Raw genomic sequence first — 22,106 nt, forward strand, 5'->3', positions numbered from 1 at the left:
TCCTTCGCTTTTCGATGCATCGAGAGAAGAAAAATTCAGTCAAAGAGGAATTCCTCTCTGGTTCAATGTTTCGAAATGACTGAGCATGACAAGTATCTGTGGTTGAGAGTTGAGGTTATGTTAGTATTTTGCTGTTAGCATCTTTTACTAATTAGTGCCAGTGCTCCATTTATTTATTTATTTCGAAGTTATGAATCGTGCTATACTTTCTTGATATTCTGCATAAACGATACCGAAAAAATGCCGGCTCTAGAAGTAGCTAATGATAATAATGACGAGTCCTCTCAACCAATCAATCCTGTGGTTGGTATAATTTATCCACCACCTGAAGTAAGAAGTATCCTTTCACATATCGTTTTACCTAGTTGGTTTCAGATCTACATTTCTCTCTAGAAGAAGCAGAACCACTGATTGATTAAGGAAATGAAACAATGAAGAAGGTATAGTATTTTTTGCCGTTAAGTTTTAGTTCCATCAGTTGATTGGTTTTTCCTTATGAATCCGTTCAGATATCGTTGACAAAACAGCTAGTTTTGTTGCGAGAAATGGGCCAGAGTTTGAGGCCCGTATCAGACACAACGAACTTGGTAACCCAAAGTTCAACTTTCTTAATCCCGGGGATCCATACCATGCATACTACCAACATAAAGTCAATGACTTCCGAGAAGGCAAAGGTGAGAAATCAAAACCTACCCATTTTTTTTTCACATTCCACCTATTCATGATGATTCGTAGCCATATATTAGTATTCGGTTCAAACCTTGAGTACCATGACTTGAAAAACAACGAGAGCGATTACTTCTGAAATATTCAACAAACTATAATTTGCACAGTTTCTCAACAACGAAGATACAATTTTTGTTTTTGTAGGTCAAGAGCCAACAGCTGGATTACCAGCTGCACTTAACAAACTTGCGGTTTCCGCCGCTGCTCAGCAAAAACAACAAGAAATCTTGAGACAAATCGAGCAACCTTTCGTACCCAAAGAACCCCCTCAAGAATTCGAATTCATAGCTGATCCACCGTCTATATCGGCTCTAGATCTGTGAGTACATTGTTTATTTGTCCGATTCTTCGATAACAATATCAATTTTTTCAGGGATATAGTGAAATTGACAGCCCAATTCGTAGCGCGTAACGGAAGGCAATTTTTGACCCAATTGATGAACAGAGAGCAGAGGAATTTCCAATTCGATTTCTTGAGACCTCAGCATTCGCTCTTTCAGTATTTCACAAAACTCTTGGAACAGTATACTAAGGTGAGTTGATTTAGAAGTAGTCAAGATTTGTCATATTCTCAATCGATTACTTTTGCAGGTTCTGATTCCACCGAAAAGTATGCAGCAGAGACTCAGGGATGAAGCGAAGAGTGCTAAAGCCGTATTAGAACAAGTTAAATATAGGGCAGAGTGGCTCCGGTATCAAGAAGCTCAAAAAGCAAAGGATGAGGAAGTCTTAGAAAGGGAAAGAGGTAAGTTCACTTCTCATCCATTTTTAATTTACTGTCAAGAATGACAGTTTAGGTTAGAACCATAGAGAATGGCTATATTGCAATGTTGCAAATACAAGAGTTGAATTTAGCCTCATCAGTGGAATTTGATGTGAAATTTGTTCATTTCAAGTTATGAAATTTGGTATTTTCAGTGGCTTATGCCCAAATCGATTGGCACGATTTTGTCATTGTTGAGACGGTCGACTATCAGCCTTTCGAAATCGGGAATTTCCCCCCTCCAACGACCCCGGAAGAAGTAGGGGCCAGGATATTGATACAGGAGAGGATAGAAGAAGGCGAAGACATCGAGATGCAGCTGGAGAGCGATGAAGATGAACCAGCTGTGAGTTTACCTCGGTAAACCTACTAGAGTAGACTTTTTAATTGTTTCTTTGTAGGATGAAGGTTTGAGCACGATGCAGGACAAGACGGGCAGGAAGAAGACAGACGGAAAGGATGACAACAGAGTCCAGGACATGGAAGAAGAGAGCTCGGAGGAAGAGAGCGAAGACGAGTCCAGTAAAATGTCGTCCCAGCCTCCCTTGCAGCCGCCTCTACCTCCCATCCCCGACAAAGTCCTCGTCAAGAAATACGACCCCAAGCAGGCCGTTAAAGTGGCCAGACCGACTGTGGGTGACGATTACTTGATCTCCCCCATAACCGGGGAGAAGATCCCGGCCAGCAAGGTCCAGGAGCACATGAGGATCGGTCTGTTGGACCCCAGATGGGTGGAGCAGAGAGACAAGCACGTATCGGAGAAGATGAACCAAGAGACCGTCTATGCCGGAGGGACCTCCATCGATGCGAGTCTCAAGCTTCTTGCGGAGCGTCGTACTGATATTTTCGGTGTTGGTGACGAAGAAACCGCCATCGGTAAGAAGATAGGCGAGGAGGATGTCAGGAAAGACGAGAAGGTCACTTGGGACGGTCATACGTCTAGTGTGGAGGCTGCTACGAGGGCTGCGAGGGCCAACATTACCCTCGAAGAACAGATCCATCAAATCCACAAGGTAACTTGGGAAATTTCAACTGTTGCAGGTTTTTTTTGATGTTACACACTTTCAGGTTAAGGGATTGTTGCCAGACGAAGAGAAGGAGAAGATTGGTCCGAAAAATGTGCCCAAACCGGCTGTCACTAAGTCTTCGACCGTTGTCACCAAATCCCAACCGGTACCTAACCCGACTGTAAGTGACTTTCTTTGATCTGTTTTTGTGTTGTTTTAAACGTTGTTTTTTCAGCCTGTCAAACCTCCAGTTCAAGCCGTGCCCAGTCAAGCTCCCACGATTGCTTTGAGCGTTCAGCCCCAACCCATATTGGCCCCTCAACCTCCCATCATGATGATGCCGGCTCCTCCAATGCCTCCGATGAGACCCCCGCCTATTATGAGTGAGTAAACATTGAGTTTGAAGTTTCTGTCAAAATTTTATAGGTTAACTCATCTGTCAAGGAAATGTCATCGAGGAAAATGACATTAGGTTGAGAAACTTCATTCTATTCAAGAAGCTTCTGGATTTTTGATTAGTTTTGCTTAAATTTTGCTATTTTCTGATTTTCCTTGATTTTGATCGTTACAGTGGCCGCGCCTCCTCCGATGGCTGGATTCGTGACGCCCATGCCGCCCCAGATGGGTCCGCCGATGGGTGCCCCCATGAAACATCCAGCAGAAGTCAACCTGGACGATGAGCCTTCGAACAAAAAGGCCAGGAACGAGGATTCGCTCGTTCCCGAAGAAGTATTCTTGGCCAGGAATCCCGTAAGTTGGAGTGATGTCAAAAAACTGTCATTTTCGGATTCAACCTCGAATTTTTTTATTATTTCAGAGTCCGGTCAACATTAAAGTCTCGATTCCTGTGGCACCGGAGAAGTCTGAGTGGAAGCTTAATGGGCAGGTGATGGCTTTGACGTTGCCTCTGGGTGAGTCGGTTTCCAATTTGAAGGTTAAGATTCAGGAGGAAACAGGGATGCCACCGGCCAAACAGAAGCTGTTCTACGATGTAAGTTGGGTTCTATCGTTGTGGTACTTGGTGTTGATGTTTTTTTTTGGTTGCAGGGTATGTTCTTCAAAGATTCCAACACGCTGGCTTATTACAATATGGTACAAGGTGGAGTTATTCAGTTGCAAGTGAAAGAACGTGGTGGAAGAAAGAAATGAAGATCAAATAAGAGTTCTAATTATTTACGATTGATTATTTTATTGATGTATTTGGAGGTTATTTTCATCGTAGTTACGTATATTATTGTATCTATTTACAAAAAAGATAAATTTATTAATTCGATGATTGTAATGAAAACTATGTAACAATAATTCGATGAAGAATTTTTTTCTTGGGACGTAATAAAAAAATTCATGAAATAATTTGTATTCATTCATCCCTGGGACCTTTGAACGAACTACTACCACAATGACTGAGCCTTTAAAGCAGCCTTAACATTTTGAGTTATAAACCTTGCAATTTCGAAAGTATCAGGAGTATTTCGGAAATATGGCAACACTTTTTCTGATGCTCATGCACTGACAGCTATGAAACGTCAATTTTCTATGACTTATTGTTGAAAAAGTTAGGTTTAGTTTGTTTATCGCCTACCTGACTGGAAAGATGCTCATGCTTGCAAAAGTAATATTGAAGGATTGCCGAAAGTAAAGTTGGAACAATGAACAGGAAGATTATCAATTGTCTGGATGCTCTAGGACTTGTGTGCATACTAACCGGTATAGCTTCTTCACATAACTTTTCGGTAAACCTGAAATTTTCCAGTTATGGATATAAACTGCAATTTTCAGACAGAAGAACCAATTAATACAGATACCAAACTGATTACCTCAGACAAACAATCAAAAAGAATTGATTATGTTGAGAAAACGTACAAAAAATTCAAAATTACGATACTCACAAACCACAGACAATCCAATTTCAATATACACAAAGATAAATAAAGACCAAACCTGCCTAATGAGTGATTCCAATTATACAAATAGGTAAAAGAAATTTTGGAGACTCCAACATCCATAACATCCACTGATAATAAATGATCGACAAGAATCGATTCGAAAATAAACCCATATTTGACTCAAACTTAAACGTAGTGACATGCTCTCGCGCGATCTCCTGCGCAAATGCATCGTTCTGCGTTTGTGCTCAGAAACAAAAGTTTCAAATCTGTCGTCTTTCGCGAATTCAATGAGTCAGTAATGGCGTGATTTTGTGTGAATTGATTTCGATCCTGAAGAATTTCGTGGGCATTTTGGTTGTCGAAGAGAAGGAATGATTGAAGGGTCTTAGAGTTACAGTCTTGTCCCTTTTTAGGGCTGGGCTGCTAAGGGATCTCCCGGAAATCATTCCCAACTTTAGCCATCGTTGGACCTAGAGCGAAAAGCAAGATTTGAACGTCAATGTGAGTGCATTGAATCAATTCTTTCCGTAACGTGTAAATTGATATTGATAAAGTTTAGAAATGAATTCTTTTCTAAACTTTTGTATCAAAGAATATAATAAACCCACATAACATCAATATGAAAGTAATCATTCCATGAACGGAAAATAATAATTCTATATGACATTTCACAATGTCTTCGTGTCTTCAATAAGAAACGAAATAGTTTTTTGCATAGGGCAATAATACAAAACTCATTTTGGCCAATATTCTTTTTATTCATATATTTTTTTAATCAAACCATCAAAATGTATAATAAACAAGATAAATATATGTATCTGTTATAAATCACTACCGCAAGAATAAACAACAAATTAGAAGCAAAACGCAATTTTTCCTTTCATCATATATTGTCACTCATCTATAATATATTCCCAATACAATATTATTTAAGGGATTTTATGATATACAGGGTGTTAATGAATAAGTACAACAACGTTTTTCTTGAAAACTGACTGACAATTTATTTGACTTCTCTCAACATTCTGTTACATAACAATTTTTCAACGAAATGTCAAATGTCGAATTAGCATTTATTCTTTTTCCAGCTAGTTTTTCACTAACACCTTCTGTATTTATTTTTAGAAAAATTATGTTTTGCTTTTTTCGCGCCATATTGAAGTCATTTCCTCCGCTAGTATATCTGAGGTAGCTCTTTCTCTATATGGCAGTAATATAATTATTGAGCTTCTCGAAAGTCTTTTCCAATGGAAGCCTGTGAAGAAGGCAGTGCCTACCTGTATAGTTTTGGATGGAACCATTTCAATTCAGTGTTTCGCATACCTATTTTCGACCAATTCTCTAAAAAATTACTTATTCCTATTGTTCCCTTGTTAGGCTCACTTTGAAACACTGTGGTGAAGTGATATATTGAGTCCAATATGTTCAACACGATTTCTTCGATTTTTTTTTGAAGTGGTGGCTTCTGAATTTGGCTATTTTGAAGGGTGAAACCACCACCCCAAAAAGGCTAACTATACACAAACGGTTTATATGAAGTGTATATGTTTATATGCTTATCAATGAATGAAAAAGTCAGAATGAGACTGAACTTTGGGAAAGAAGGGAACTTAAATGTTTTTTACTGGTTTTCATTTAGAGAAAAGTAAAGATGGATATGTTTCAAGGGTCCAAATTGAAAAAAATCTCCTCTAAGGGACTGTACAGATAGCACCATTCCATTTGTCGTTCTTTCTGGAATAAATTTTCGTAAGAAACTTCGACAAAGATAGGAAATTTTCCTGCACTGTCGAATCAGAAATTTCTTCTTCCAGTTTTCACAAGTCATGCAGAATCAGTCTTATTTATGTTTCAAATTCGGGTAAAAACAGTTCTTTCTCCATCCCCACTCTTTCATCCATTGATCATTATTATTGAATATATAGTTCAAGAATGAAACATCAGATCTTTATGACAGTTGAAGGAATTTCTATGAACCACTAAAAGTGACGTGATTGATATATCAAAGTGCTTAGAACATAGATGTATCTATGTTCTAAGTGTGGGGTGTGAGCATAAATATATAGTCATAGACTATGTCTATGGGTGTGGGGCATTATAGAAACCGTACAACTGTCAAGGTGATCTGTGTTTCCACCACAGATCACAGAATTCTTTTTCTTTAATCTGTGGGTTTCGCCCTGTCAATAAATAACTTGTCCTATCTAAACGGAAGATTCGTCTATCACGGTAATAACTCTGTTAGGGAACAACTTCCATTTCGCGTTATTGCACTTGGCGTTTCCGTTCTCCTCATCGCCGACCCCATTCTCCTCCCCGTTCTGAGGCTGAGGCTGCTTGGATCTCGCCAGAGACCACCTCCTACCCTTACGGTCCAATATCACAGGCATTTCCGCGATCAGATTGTTCTCGAACTCGCTCAGCATCAGATAGTTCTCCACCTTGTTGCAAGAGGTGATGCAGTCGCCGATGTAGTCCAGGTCGTCCAGCAGGTTGTCCGGGAAGTCCATGTCGGCTATGCCCTCCTCGGATATGCAGGTCAGTTCGGGTTTTTCCGCTGATATGAGCATGGGGTCGATCAGCCCAGTCTGACTGGCCGGTATCTCGGCCCCCAGGACCAAGTGGGTGGCGTTGGTAGCTGCCAGGGCTGCCTCCTTGTTGTCCGGCTCTTGGGAGAAGGAAAGCTTGCGTCTCTGGGGGCAGGTTTCGGAGACGCAGAGGTGCTTGGTGCCGTTCTCTCTGGTGTGCTTGTGCCTGGAGATGTTCCTGCGATGGACGTCGATCATGAATAGGGTCAGGCTGCCCACTATGACGCAGGTGGAGCTGAAGTAGTAGCCGGATCTGTCGCCGCAGTTCTCGTTCATGTAGCCTGCGAAAATACGGTCGTACTGTCAAGTGTCAAACGTCAATTTATAGCTGGCAACAAAGATGCACCACTCATAGACTTGGAGGAGAGAGAGAGAGGTCAATTGGTTGAATAAGATGGAGAGTTCTTGGGTTAGCTGTCAAAAGGGTTATATAGCTGTGCGGAAGTAGGCAGAAAACATATTTACCTGAAAAGGGTACACCTATGACGATAGGGATAGCTTGGGAGCATTGCACAAAGCCCCATGTCCTTGCAAAGTTCCTCGCTCTTACTCTTTCGTAAGTGTACATCTTAAGGGAGTAGTGATAGCCACCGCAGAATATACCTGAAAGATCCATATGTTAATAATTTATTGAAAATGCAAAGAATCACATGAAATTTCTCATCTCATCTCATATCTGTGAGATTTTGCACAAATCCTCATTATTTTAGAGTCTTATGTTTTCAACTTCTTTACTTCAGTGTTGTTTCCATTTTTAACTTCGATATTTGCTTATGCTACCACACTTCCTGAATACTGTGAAGTGCCACTGATGTTTCTTCTTGTCTGATCCATGAATTGTCAAATTCACTGGTGCCAAATTTTGAAAGATAATGTATAAAAAGCCTGTTAGAGACTTATCCTCAAAATTCGTTGGAAACTATGTCGTCCAAACAATTTCCTTCATCTAACACTGGGTGAGGGAAAGTCTCTGAATGCAAGGTGCACATAAAATAGGCGTGAAATTATCACGTAAATTGAGTAGCTCAAAATCCAATTAAATCTCGATACTCATAGAATCCATTAGGAGTTCTCAGGGTGATACACATAACCGGGGAATTTTCGATTAGTCTAATGCGTTTCAAGACCCACCTACTTCGATCGAATGTGGCATAACAGCACGATCAAAAATTCTGTTCAGACCAATTAATTTTTTTTTAATGGAATTCGGATATTAATATTGATTAGGCATGCATGATTGAGCTCAAACTATTGATTCATGAATGCACTGTTGAATAATTGGTATTCATCTCACTGTCATCGTAAATAATGTTCCCGATTAGTTATCGAGATGATATCAGGACCGTACTCGCATAAATTTTTACCGATGTCATGTATACATCCAAGGAAAAATTTCTTTCAGTATATCTCACCGTAAATCCACGCAAACATCACATAGGCGCTGTAATTTCCGCTCACAACTGTAAATGCCAAAATCGACAGGCCACACATGAAGACAGCAGTCTGACATAGGTACTGCCTGGCTATCCTACATTCCGTGGAGTTGTTGATGACCAAGGTGCTGAACACCACACAGCCAAGAGCCCAAGCCAGTCCTAGATATACCTAGAAGCAAAATCATTCAGGGGAACTTATTATTTTCCTAGTACTTAAATCTACGATCTTTGAAGGTTAAACCAACTGGTTCTTTCTGGTTGGGCATGAATCTTCTCTCTTGAACTTCGAACAAGCAATTCAGGGAGATAGAGATCTCCCTGAACCCTAACCTCTAACGAAAGCAGATGGTGTTGACTGTTCAGATTAAGTACTTACTTGCAGAAACATGGTGTAGTCCCCAAGCCCTTCAATCTCAGCGGTGTAGGCCAAGTAGAACAGGGGGGTATTTATACCAAATGCGCTAATACCAGTAGAAATTAAGAGTATCCTAACAGTCTTACTTTTCAAGGTGCTAAAATCGAAAAATGGAATCTTATCTTCTATCTTGTTCTTGTCTTTTATTTTACGTTTTTGGTTCTTGATGTGGAGTATGGCACGTCTCTGTGGATGGTACAGGGATGCTGATCTGTAGCAGGTTCCTAGGATGAAGGTGGTGGATATGGCGCCTGTTACCAGCTGTAGGCCCAGACGCCAACCTAGAGCTCTGCTCGAAAAAAAAATGGTGAAATTATGATGCCAGATTTGAGTTTCTTGTGAGGGCTTGGTTTATGTTCGAAAGTGTGTTTTACTTCTTTCTTAATTGAATTAGTTTTAGTGAAGGATTTTTTATTGGTCCATCTTCATCTGAGTGTACCAACAAATACAAATTCAATTTTCAGCGATCTTCGTAAACTTAACCGATACATTTCTCGAGGAAACTTCATTGATTTGGGCCACTGTTCGAGTAAATTCCACTGCATGAGTCTTAAACGTCCTTATATCCGATGGAGAGGACCAATAAAATGAATTTCTCAAAGTTTTCCACCCTCGCGTTTTATCACTCGCCCAAATTGAATTTTTATAATTTGCCAGTGAGGAAACCGACGCTTCTGTTTAGGTTACGACATCTCGATAGCCGGGAAGCTTTGTTTTTCCTCAGTTTTATACCCCGAGGGGGACACATCGAGTAGGATGCAAATGACGCAGGTCAATAAAGCCGAATCTTTCCATCAATCTTCATTCCTGAGGGAATGGAGCGGAGAGATCTCTCTGTGTTTTTTTTCCTGCTCGCGTTATGACGGGGTGAATGAAGTCTGGGTGCAATGGGGTGGGTAGCGCTCCGTCATCTGGTGATTTTTCCGAATAAATTGGGGGTTGTCACTGTTGGATGTTGCCTATTCGAGATAATATTCCCGGGGTGCGATTCTACATGGCGTGTGAGAGAAAATGGATTTTTCCAGACGTCCTAGATGTTGTGTGGTCTCCAGATAAGATTCGAATGAATAAAACCGTTTTTTTAAAGTTTTACCATATTTCTTTCAGCATACTGTTGTATCTTCTATGATTGTGCCATAATAGAGGGTGAGTCTTTGACCCGTACAAATATTTTAACAGTGGATTCTTGAGGTCAAAAGAAACGCTTTTTTCTTCTACCTTTTTTTCCGAATCGGCTCTGTTTAAAAGATACAGGCTGATGAAAAACCATGAAAAACTCTTAGTTTAGTTCTATCTCACAAACGGTTTCATCGAATAAAATGAATTTTGGAATATACACTGCGCAAAAAAATTAACGCACATTCTGAAAATCTCAATTTTAATGAATGTTAATTCTACATTGACTTTATAACTTATTTTTTATGTTCTCTCGGGAAGGTTTTGAACGAAACAAGACGCATTAAATGGAAGAAAAATTCAGGATTTCACCGAATCTTATGTGAAAGAAGAGAAATGAATAATTTTCAAAATACTGAAATACTGATAAGTGATTTAATACTTGGTATTTCCACCCCTTGCCTTAATTACAGCTCGGCAACGACGGTCCATACTCAAAATGAGTGATCTTAAAATGTTCTGATCTAATCCTTCCCAGATTTCTCCGAGTTGGATTCCTAAGTCATTAAGAGTAGCTGGATGGTTTTCTGAACTTCTCAGCCTTCTATTGAGGTTGTCCCAAACCTGCTCAATCGGATTGAGATCTGGACTTCTTGCTGGCCATTCCATTCGAGAGACTTCAACCTCTTCAAGGTACTCCTGAACGATGCGCGCACGATGGGGTCTGGCATTATCGTCCATAAAAATGAAATTTTCACCAATGTATGGGGCAAATGGCACTACATGCTCTTCAAGAATGTTCCTTATATACTTATCAGCATTCATAGCTCCATTATCAACGACCACTAGGTCTATGCGAGCAGTCAAAAATATTCCACCCCATACCATAATCGATCCTACCCCGAAACCAGTAGTATTCAGGAAATTGCACTGAGCATATCTTTCATGTGGACGTCTGTATACAAGGGAACGCCGATCACAATGGTAGAGGCAGGATCTAGACTCATCTGTGAAGAGAACTCTTTCCCAATCGGCCTCTTCCCAATGGATATGCTCTCTCGCAAAATCCAAACGCGCCCTTCGATGGGCTGGGGTAAGAGCTGGGCCTCTTGCCGCGACACGAGGCCTTAAATCATATTCTCTGAGGCGATTTCTTATTGTCTCAGTGCTAATTTGCACCTCATGAGTTTGCTCATGCTGAATTTGAAGGAGGCGAGCAGTTGCAAACCGTTGTCTCAACGAAGAAACTCTCAAGTAACGTTCTTGAATGGCAGTTGTTACCCGTGGTCTACCCTGTCCTGGTCTTCGGACATTCATACCTGTCTCCCTGAATCGCTGCAACATTCTGAACACACTTGTATGGGAAACTCCAAACCTTTCTGCAATTCTTGTGTATGTCCACCCTTCTTCTCGCAAAACTACCGCTTGGGCACATTCCTCTTGGGTCAAATTGCGTGTTTCGCGTTGCATAGCGATCGAGTGTAGAAAATCAAACGAAAGAAAAACTTGATCAACTTTTCATCTCAAGAATCTACGGTTGAAATATTTGTAGGACTCATTCTGTATAAAGCGATACACTTCCTATTTTCCTCATAAAAGTTCAAACACCTGCCAACCGAACACCAATTAACTCTAGGATCAAGCCTATAGTAAGATTTGATCGATAGGTGTTGTACACGTGTGAAGGTGCCGCGAGTTCAGAATAATCGATCAGCTTTTATGGCCAGAACATCGCCATTAGACGCTTGGCACTATCGCTGAAAGAACCACATACGCGGCTGTAGTATGTTCGGCCAAATAAGGAGCGTGGAAGTGATACTCCCCTAAAGGGGATACACCGAATAGGCTTAGATAATAATTAGATCGGAAAAGTCCAAAGGGAGATGCTCTGGACGAATTTGGAATCCTGGAATCGAATTAGACAGTTTGCTGCCTGCCATTTTTCGTTCAGAGCAAATCCAAGATACACAGATGGTTCACAAATGGTTCATGCCTGATTTCATCGTATCCAAGGACAATTGCAGAGAATGCAGAATCACTCAATGAATATAGTCTGTGCCCAGCTAAATGTCATTATTATCATTTTATCCCAAATCTAGTATTAACGCCAAAGTAAACACTTTTAAGCGATTGTATCCACTTGAAATTCCTCTACTTCAGAGCTGAATCAACAGCGAGATTGTGGAGGAAAATGTAAATATTTCGCCGAATCCAACCACCTATTTACTCTCCTATCTCCCGGCGCAGGATCGGACTTGGTTTTCCTTGCATTTTCCAATATGATATCTATGCCATAACTCCGCGAATTTTATGGATCAATAATTTCGAGGATGGATGCTCCTGATGTAAATAGGTAATAAAAGTTATTACCCCAGGAGCTTGCTCCACGTAGCAAAATTCTATCCACTGTGCCAAGTTGGGGATTCGAATTTAGAAGATATCCCAGGTTAAGGACCATAAATCACACTTCACAGAGTTCAATTTGACGGAATGGTTATGGGTAGATACCTATCTGAAGTTTCTGGAAGTAGGAAGAGGCTATTTTCAGTAAATAGTCGTTTGGGTTCGAATACATTCTGTCTAAAAGTAACGGGAATTTGAAACTATAATTGACAGATACCTATAGATCTTATTCTCCTTATATCTTGAAATTTTCTGTATGTGTCTAACGCTTTCTTGCTTCTTTGTGGACATACTACAAGTGGAAGCTAAAGGGATCATGAAACTGTCAGATACCTGTTAATTTTCCTCCACCGATAAAAATTTTAATTCATATTTCCCAATATACCCCGGTACGCCACTGCCGTGTATTAAACGTTCCTAATTGCTTTGTAATGGGTGCCATACATTCCGGCAACCATTGAAAAAAGCCACTTGACTTCCAATTCGGCAGAACTGCATTGTGGGCTTCAAGATTATGCACACTGCATATTTACAGGGGAATCTCCGAACCAGTTCCACAACCATAACCGTGGCGCCACGGTACAATTAAGAATACCACGAAAACTTTTTCAACTCTTGCGTTTTTTTTTGGTCAGAACGCGGAACAGTTACGTCATTTCAATATGAGTGCCCAATATCCTGTCTCTTTCTTACAAAGATATGGATATCTGATGAAAGTGTTCAAGGTTTTGGGGGTATATTGCCCGTGTTTCGAGCTTATTGTTCACCATCAGATTCGATTGTGGAATAGGTCAATCTACTTGATTCATCTAGAGTGTTCTGAGACGTAGGAGGGTGGATATTTCAGAAGACTCCATTATCAGAGCTTTCTCCGAAGGTTTAACGTTCAAAATTAGCGAGTCGTTGACGCCATCTACGAGTAAACCGTATAGAACGATGACATTCCGAACAGCCGACCAAGCACCTCGATGTTGAACTTGAACTTACCCCACGGCGCTTTTGATCATCGTAGACATGGTAGCGATGCCCAGTCCGCTGCCTGAAACTATAAAAATCTCGACGAACTCTCGTTTTCTCTTGAAATATTGAGCCACCATCAGCGTCGAGCAGTCCCTTGTTATGCCGACTCCGATCCCGACGAAGGCACCGTAACTGGAAAAATGAAAGGTTGAGAGAAAAAAAAAACGCTACGTGTCCATCTCTATAGATGGTTCCGATACGGTTTCAGATAGCTTCGCGAGTTTTTTCGATCGGATCTAATGTCCCGCGTGCTTTTTGCCGGTTTCTGGAATTCGAGCGATGGTTATTAGGATGCCGCGGTGAGAAAATTGCAGAGAAAAGACGCTGTTCTCTTTAATCGTCTTCGTTACGACGCATTTTCTAGATTTTCGACGATAATACCCTAGAAAATAATGTGTAAGATGAGCTGGTTGCGCGGTAACAGCGGAACCATTATTTCACGTTGGTATTTACGGAAATGTCAACGTAGGGACCAATCAGGAGCGATCTGTGGCGCGATTAGGGTCGAGGTCAAGCGTCTGATTGGCTCCCAGGTGACATTTCGGGCATTGCCAACATAAAACAGATGAATATTCGATTTTTTATGTAAGAACGATCAAGTATGCATTTTTAATGAAGGAATATACTTATTGGATGAAATTTAAGAAGCCAAATTGAAAAATGAGTGAGATTTTCAAGAATTAAAGGTCATCAAACTTGATTCAACTCGATTTTAAAAGCGAAATTCGTATGAGTAGAACAATTTATAGTTTCGCCGATTTCTTCGGTAGATTTTTCTCGTCTACTTCGTCTCTGGTTCAACGGGGATGCTCACCTGAAAAATAGTTGATGAAACTGGGTCGCGAAAGACGTGAACAAACATCCAAGGGCAGTTATAAGTCCTCCCATCACAGCTGTGACTCTTGTGGATTTTCTCCTGCAGAACGCTATCGTCACTGGTGAAATCAAGAGGGCAACCCCTGTAGACATAGCTCCCACCCATCCTGAAACAAAAACAGACTATTTGAGCTATCTGTAGTTGTGCACGTAATGTCTACGTTCATTATTATTATGACATTCTTGAATATAACTAGAATTTAGCGACTATTTGGTGCTTCTGGTAGAGTTCATTGGAGAAAAAGTTTACTCAACTGATAAGTTTTTGAATACTGTTTCCACCAAGGCAATAAACGAATAAACTCATTAACGAGATGGTAAAAAAAGTTACGAACGATCCTAATTACGCCTCTGTAGTCTCTCGCGAAGCGATCGGCGACACAGAGGCGTAGATAAGGGCTTATATCAAGTGTGTAGATGAGTTTATGTTGTAATAGTGCTTAATAATTCAGTGGAACCTAGCCTAAACCTATCCAATCACCTGCTGCAGCGGCAGGACCGAACTTCTTCCTCACTTCCAGACAAAATATCCCGATAGACGTGATGAGTCCCTGGTTCAGGACGTGTACCGTCACCGCGATGACCAGCACGACCCATCCCCACCCTCCCTCGGGGTAGTAGTGCTGTTTGAGGGTCAGAAGCTGTCTAAGATCTGCGACAAGGCGCGCAGCCCTGCTGACCGGTACCTCGTCCACCCCCGAGCCCTGTGGGGGATGAAAATTCGTTGGAGATGAATATGGAAGGGTTGTTTCGGGGAAGGGACCCACCAAAGCGCACTCTGTTTTCGATAGATTAGGAATTGGTCTATTATTAGAGTAAAAAATCATGCGATTCGTATTTTGTCACAGATGGCCTTCAAGTTTTTGCTGGATTGAAGTGTATTTGAAGGGATTATCGAGTTTTTCAACCAGTTTTAGCTAGACTCCTTTGGATGAGGGAGAAATTCGACTCGGAAAACAGAAAACGTAAAAGACAATCGTTCTTCCGCTATAAACGAACTCTTAAACCAGATTTCAATCGTTGGAACGTGTAGGGCAGTAAATTTTCCATCAAGAAGATGAGTCCCAGCGAACCAGATCGCCCAAAATAATTGTCTCTTCGAGAGGTCCAAGAAATGCGAATAAGTCTGAATCTTTATCTCCCTCTGGAGATGTGTTGCATGAGAGTGCTGATTTATCGAAGGGCGACTTGTTAACTATCTTTTTATGTGCCATTTCCTCGACAATTAGGTCAATAAAACTGGAAAATTCGAGAGACGAAAAGAAAAATTGCCGGCAAAGAGAGCTGTGGAGGTTAAATTGGTTATGGTTGGTCGTTTCCGGGGTTTTATTTTGTTTTTCTCAAGCTCAAAGATACCCTTCAAACCATTATCAAAATAAAACTATGAATGGTACCTAGATTGATAATGTTTTTATCCTTGCTTCAATATATTTTCTACGTAGTTAAGTTTGCCAGTTACTCCAAAGTCTTCTGACTTCAAAAAAAGCTGGCTCACATATATATTCATCATCCCAAGACCGATAAAAAACGAAAAGACCACCGAACTATCTTTCACTCCCATCTTGTTCCACTTTTCTCTCAGTCTCCTCTGATAAAAAAAGCTATTGACTCGGGAGAAATAGATCAAACGACTTAATATCTAACCCCGATCCAGTCTCTTGAGCCCGAGGTTTCCTGTCGGCGACACAGAGATCCCCACTAAATCCAGCTTCGGGCCCATAAATCCTCCCGAAATGTATTAGTTCTGGATTGCGGGATGAATTTCGGTTGACATTTTCCGGTTGCGCCTGTTTTAAATTCCAAATACCTGAATAATGCCCGCATAAATCTACGGGATGAAAATTTAACATGTCGCAGGTCTTATCTGGTCCAAAGAGGGAAAATAAGACCGTACCACAATATTCTGAACATGCCCTGCAACTGTCGTAGACCCAGGAATCTACACTGCTCAAAAACTGAACTGGATATTCAATTTTCAGTATTGCAGTACATACCACGTGGAGAGGCATATCTTTGCTTACTACACGCAGACAAAATATGGTCCTGCGAGCTGAATTACCCGTCATCAGGGAAGGAAGACCAATTTTTCCTCCTACGACCGTAGCTCGTCCTCGAAAATACTCGTCTGTCGGTTCTCGTTTCGTCAGATACGAGAAAACGTCAACATTTATGTGTAGGAAAGGAGGGCAGTGTCTGAGAGCCGTCTACGGCCATCAGGAAGATTAGTTTACGAAAGAAACTGGAACCGGGACGAACATGTTTAATTATTCGGTTCAGAATCCTCAGACATTTGATAGACGGCGGACATGAAAGGGTAGGGGCTTTGGTGGTTGTTTTAATTGAAGGGGTTAGACGTAAACGTCAACGGGCTGATTTATGCGATGCGAACGTTGGAGAAAAGTTGGGTTAGAAATTTGACGAAGAATACCAACCGTTCATCGTTGAGCTGTAGGTCAGTTGAATCTTCATCAAGATTGAACGATTGTGTCGAGATGGATGAAATTCTCAGATTTATCAATGATAGAGTTGCTCTTTCAGAATATGTATCACGTTTATATCTACGATAATTTTCCTGGAAGATTAATCTCTCTAAAGATGACCGTCGAAAAATTCCAAAAAATTGGGTTCAGTTAAAACTTCCTCAAGATCGAACGGTTGTGCCGAAATGGATGAAGTTCTCAGATTTTCTACTATAAGAGTTGCTCTTTCAGAATATGTATCACGTTTATATCTACGATAATTTTCCTGGAAGATTAATCTCTCTAAAGATGACCGTCGAAAAATTCCAAAAAATTGGGTTCAGTTAAAACTTCCTCAAAATCGAACGGTTGTGCCGAAATGGATGAAGTTCTCAGATTTTCTATTAGAAGAGTTGCTCTTTCAGAATATGTATCACGTTTATATCTACGATAATTTTCCTGGAAGATTAATCTCTCTAAAGGTGACCGTCGAAAAATTCCAAAGAATTGGGTTCAGATAAAACTTCCTCAAGATCGAACAGTTGTGCCGAAATGGATGAAGTTCTCAGATTTTCTACTAGAAGAGTTGCTCTTTCAGAATATGTATCACGTTTATATCTACGATAATTTTCCTGGAAGATTAATCTCTCTAAAGGTGACCGTCGAAAAATTCCAAAGAATTGGGTTCAGATAAAACTTCCTCAAGATCGAACAGTTGTGCCGAAATGGATGAAGTTCTCAGATTTTCTACTAGAAGAGTTGCTCTTTCAGAATATGTATCACGTTTATATCTACGATAATTTTCCTGGAAGATTAATCTCTCTAAAGGTGACCGTCGAAAAATTCCAAAAAATTGGGTTCAGTTAAAACTTCCTCAGAATCGAACGGTTGTGCCGAAATGGATGAAGTTCTCAGATTTTCTACTAGAAGAGTTGCTCTTTCAGAATATGTATCACGTTTATATCTACGATAATTTTCCTGGAAGATTAATCTCTCTAAAGATGACCGTCGAAAAATTCCAAAAAATTGGGTTCAGTTAAAACTTCCTCAAGATCGAACGGTTGTGCCGAAATGGATGAAGTTCTCAGATTTTCTACTATAAGAGTTGCTCTTTCAGAATATGTATCACGTTTATATCTACGATAATTTTCCTGGAAGATTAATCTCTCTAAAGATGACCGTCGAAAAATTCCAAAAAATTGGGTTCAGTTAAAACTTCCTCAAAATCGAACGGTTGTGCCGAAATGGATGAAGTTCTCAGATTTTCTAGTAGAAGAGTTGCTCTTTCAGAATATGTATCACGTTTATATCTACGATAATTTTCCTGAAAGATTAATCTCTCTAAAGATGACCGTCGAAAAATTCCAAAAAATTGGGTTCAGTTAAAACTTCCTCAAAATCGAACGGTTGTGCCGAAATGGATGAAGTTCTCAGATTTTCTACTAGAAGAGTTGCTCTTTCAGAATATGTATCACGTTTATATCTACGATAATTTTCCTGGAAGATTAATCTCTCTAAAGGTGACCGTCGAAAAATTCCAAAGAATTGGGTTCAGATAAAACTTCCTCAAGATGGAACGGTTGTGCCGAAATGGATGAAGTTCTCAGATTTTTTACTAGAAGAGTTGCTCTTTCAGAATATGTATCACGTTTATATCTACGATAATTTTCCTGGAAGATTAATCTCTCTAAAGGTGACCGTCGAAAAATTCCAAAGAATTGGGTTCAGATAAAACTTCCTCAAGATCGAACAGTTGTGCCGAAATGGATGAAGTTCTCAGATTTTCTACTAGAAGAGTTGCTCTTTCAGAATATGTATCACGTTTATATCTACGATAATTTTCCTGGAAGATTAATCTCTCTAAAGGTGACCGTCGAAAAATTCCAAAGAATTGGGTTCAGATAAAACTTCCTCAAGATCGAACAGTTGTGCCGAAATGGATGAAGTTCTCAGATTTTCTACTAGAAGAGTTGCTCTTTCAGAATATGTATCACGTTTATATCTACGATAATTTTCCTGGAAGATTAATCTCTCTAAAGGTGACCGTCGAAAAATTCCAAAAAATTGGGTTCAGTTAAAACTTCCTCAGAATCGAACGGTTGTGCCGAAATGGATGAAGTTCTCAGATTTTCTACTAGAAGAGTTGCTCTTTCAGAATATGTATCACGTTTATATCTACGATAATTTTCCTGGAAGATTAATCTCTCTAAAGATGACCGTCGAAAAATTCCAAAAAATTGGGTTCAGTTAAAACTTCCTCAAGATCGAACGGTTGTGCCGAAATGGATGAAGTTCTCAGATTTTCTACTATAAGAGTTGCTCTTTCAGAATATGTATCACGTTTATATCTACGATAATTTTCCTGGAAGATTAATCTCTCTAAAGATGACCGTCGAAAAATTCCAAAAAATTGGGTTCAGTTAAAACTTCCTCAAAATCGAACGGTTGTGCCGAAATGGATGAAGTTCTCAGATTTTCTAGTAGAAGAGTTGCTCTTTCAGAATATGTATCACGTTTATATCTACGATAATTTTCCTGAAAGATTAATCTCTCTAAAGATGACCGTCGAAAAATTCCAAAAAATTGGGTTCAGTTAAAACTTCCTCAAAATCGAACGGTTGTGCCGAAATGGATGAAGTTCTCAGATTTTCTACTAGAAGAGTTGCTCTTTCAGAATATGTATCACGTTTATATCTACGATAATTTTCCTGGAAGATTAATCTCTCTAAAGGTGACCGTCGAAAAATTCCAAAGAATTGGGTTCAGATAAAACTTCCTCAAGATGGAACGGTTGTGCCGAAATGGATGAAGTTCTCAGATTTTTTACTAGAAGAGTTGCTCTTTCAGAATATGTATCACGTTTATATCTACGATAATTTTCCTGGAAGATTAATCTCTAGTAAACACGATATATGCTGTAGGCTCGTGAGAAGTCGCAACTGTGAAAATCCAAAATATCATCTCGGAAAACAAGGGTAAATACCCCCATACCCCTAACGCAACAGTACCATTCACACAATATCACGTCCGGTATATATGGAGGATCCGAAAATCTTGGAAACTTGGGAGGAATACCCCCCCATCGATTAAAACCTCCGTCTGGGTCCGTAACTTGGTACATAACTCGGAAACTTGGGCCATACGCAAGAGATACTCGATGGCTGGTAAATAGCGTTCGATAAATCCAGAAGGGGAACTTCCATTCACTTTTGTTTTCGTAGAAAGTGACACTTTCGAACAATATCTTATCGGACGGGGAGAATCGACAAAGTCGAGATGCTGGGTAGGAGGGTAAAAACCAGTTTGTCTGTCTGGTTTTTCCCGAACAGCGTAATTATTGTTGGGGATGATTGTTTGTTCGAAGTTCTGGAAGTTATCGGTTCATTATTCATTTTCCAATCGTTGTCTATAATCAATTCAAAATATACAAGACTATGAGAATCATTGAGCAAAAACTAAATCTGTTATTGACCAATTTGATGCTATTCTAGAACAATACAGATATTCGCTATTCGCTAGATATTTCTAGCGACTCATTCTATCGACGTGCGATGAACATTCGAGCCATAAAAAATAAACCTAAACGTCCAACTTGTACCAATTCTTCAAACATAAACAAACTCAGACGTCAAGTACATCCTGAATGAGATGTTAACAATTTCCCATCAGAGAGACTTCGATCTGATCTCTAATAACCTATACAAGATAAACATCCAATTCAAACTGAATACCTAAACAGGACGATCGGTTGGTACTTCATTTACATAATTTAAATTCGAATATATCAACGGATCATACCGACACAGATCATTCTCTGATATTTCCGCTGCTCTATAAACTATTTCTCATAGCTCTCCTTTCCGGAGTTTACGATCCCATCAATATTTCATTCGGAGTTTCATAAAGGATGTACGTTTCGAGTCTTCCTGTAGACTCAATTTGTATCTATCGAAAACAGGTGCGCTTTAGTGGTCGAGCATCTGGGAGTGCCACAAGAAGGAAGTATAAAACTGTCGTGATATTTCATGGTTCCGAGTCCGCTCTTTCAAAGAAGGACTTCTTAGAGTATTGAAATAAATTTCTGAATTGAGTTCCCTTCCTTCTTGGACTTGAACCCGTCCAAACCAACCCCATAGTAGCTTCCCAGTCCGGAATCGTGATGGGAGAGCTGAGGTAACGACCGACTCCTCGACAAGTTGCTCCTCCTGGGCCTGTCAGCATCACTGATTGACAGTTCTTCGTCCGTGATAGGCATCCCCACTCGTCTAAGACCAAGGTGCTGTGGGCTCGTTGTCCAGGTGAACAATATACCATGACTCTACATTTCTGACTTCCGAGGTCACGAGGTTCGACTTGAGTTTCACAGTGGTGAGGTGATCAGGTGATGTGGGGGTGCATGGTGATGAATCTGAAAAAGCGGGACTTTGGTGGGGGTTTTAAGGATTGCGGTACATCAGTTTGGTTGTATAAGATCGACGCGTGATTCTGCTATGGGTGTATTTTCGTCTCCGTCTTGCAGAAGCCAGGAAATCATTTGGAAACTACAATGATTGCCTGTGGAAGTTTCCAAAGCCTAAAACTGAAACGTTTTTCACAATAATAGCCCTGTTTCTGGCAGAAACCGGTGGAAAATTATTCGTACTGTAAGAAGTAACTCTCGTAGTCTTGCACCCAAGCCAAGTTAATACCTACAGATGCCAGTGGCCCACTGAGGAAGATGGTGTTCTAAAAATGCCGAAATTGGGACAGTTATAACATCAATGAAAATGGTGGAACTCGGAAGGGTTGAACGACTATACAGTAGTTCGCTGCAATTCCGAGACAGTGGTCGTTAAGTCCCGGAGAAATGGATGCTGGAGTTCCTGCCAAATAATCCCGGAGTTTGTTATCTAACTATTATTGTTATTATTATTACGAAGTTGTTCCTTGAGCGTTTCAGAGTAGTAACGTATCGAATATCAGATTTCCGTTTCGATAAAGCCAAATTTGAAGTATTAAGACCGCGAGTTGTCCCAAGAAGTATTTCGAAATTTTCACGATGATTTTGCTCGACTATCTTGAGTAATATACGAGGATGTATTGATATCTAGTTAGCCTAGACCAGTTCCATGCATAAAAAAAATATTGCGTTACCATAGCAACGAACAATAACTCATTAGAAGTGTCAGTGTGGGTTTTGAGGTCTAAAGAGTAAACCAGTATCGAGTCATCATAAAGTTCCTGTATTACAAAGGGTTAAGAGGTAAGCAGATGTGTGTGGTGATCAATGTCCTTCGTATGCGACCATGATAAATTGGACTGCAAGCTTCAAAATAGGTGAATTTTCCATTGAAGATGATGACGGATCGGGAAGGCCAGTTTCTGTGTTAGTCCCCGACAATATCGATGCAGTTCATGACATGATTTTA

The 22,106-nt window shown here is 40.2% G+C and overlaps 2 protein-coding genes and 1 long non-coding RNA gene across 5 annotated transcripts in view; 1 reads left to right on the forward strand and 2 right to left on the reverse strand.

Moving 5' to 3' along the window:
• The first annotated feature begins 72 nt into the window (after window positions 1-72).
• Window positions 73-3,846, forward strand: LOC123314735 (splicing factor 3A subunit 1). Its single transcript, XM_044900048.1, has 12 exons — window positions 73-337; window positions 510-674; window positions 871-1,045; window positions 1,100-1,259; window positions 1,318-1,471; window positions 1,645-1,835; window positions 1,891-2,502; window positions 2,558-2,677; window positions 2,732-2,879; window positions 3,068-3,246; window positions 3,314-3,487; window positions 3,544-3,846. The coding sequence occupies exons 1-12, from the start codon at window positions 241-243 to the stop codon at window positions 3,643-3,645; spliced, it is 2,277 nt and encodes a 758-aa protein (XP_044755983.1). The 5' UTR covers window positions 73-240; the 3' UTR covers window positions 3,646-3,846.
• On the reverse strand, window positions 3,666-4,880 carry LOC123314736. 2 transcript variants are annotated; one of them, XR_006537863.1, is made up of 2 exons: window positions 4,438-4,880; window positions 3,666-4,235 (listed from the first exon to the last, which is right to left on the reverse strand). It is a non-coding gene; the product is annotated as an uncharacterized LOC123314736 (long non-coding RNA). The 2 variants fall into 2 exon arrangements; XR_006537864.1 differs by having other exon boundaries at window positions 4,314-4,880.
• Window positions 4,881-5,122: 242 nt separating this feature from the next.
• The window catches only part of LOC123314716 (monocarboxylate transporter 12), a 122,859-nt gene continuing 105,875 nt past the window's right edge, over window positions 5,123-22,106 (reverse strand). The window contains exons 2-9 of one of the 2 annotated variants that reach the window (XM_044900027.1): window positions 20,828-21,106; window positions 14,721-14,943; window positions 14,178-14,346; window positions 13,331-13,495; window positions 8,786-9,113; window positions 8,386-8,578; window positions 7,439-7,576; window positions 5,123-7,254 (exon numbers count right to left, since the gene is read on the reverse strand). In XM_044900027.1, coding sequence (XP_044755962.1) covers window positions 6,590-7,254; window positions 7,439-7,576; window positions 8,386-8,578; window positions 8,786-9,113; window positions 13,331-13,495; window positions 14,178-14,346; window positions 14,721-14,943; window positions 20,828-20,953 — 2,007 coding nt within the window. In that variant the 5' untranslated portion in view covers window positions 20,954-21,106 and the 3' untranslated portion in view covers window positions 5,123-6,589. The remainder of the gene's footprint in view (window positions 7,255-7,438; window positions 7,577-8,385; window positions 8,579-8,785; window positions 9,114-13,330; window positions 13,496-14,177; window positions 14,347-14,720; window positions 14,944-20,827; window positions 21,107-22,106) is intronic. The other variant, XM_044900026.1, reaches the window with a different exon arrangement.

Source organism: Coccinella septempunctata, chromosome 6 (genome assembly GCF_907165205.1).
Source record: "Coccinella septempunctata chromosome 6, icCocSept1.1, whole genome shotgun sequence".
NCBI lineage: Eukaryota > Metazoa > Arthropoda > Insecta > Coleoptera > Coccinellidae > Coccinella > Coccinella septempunctata.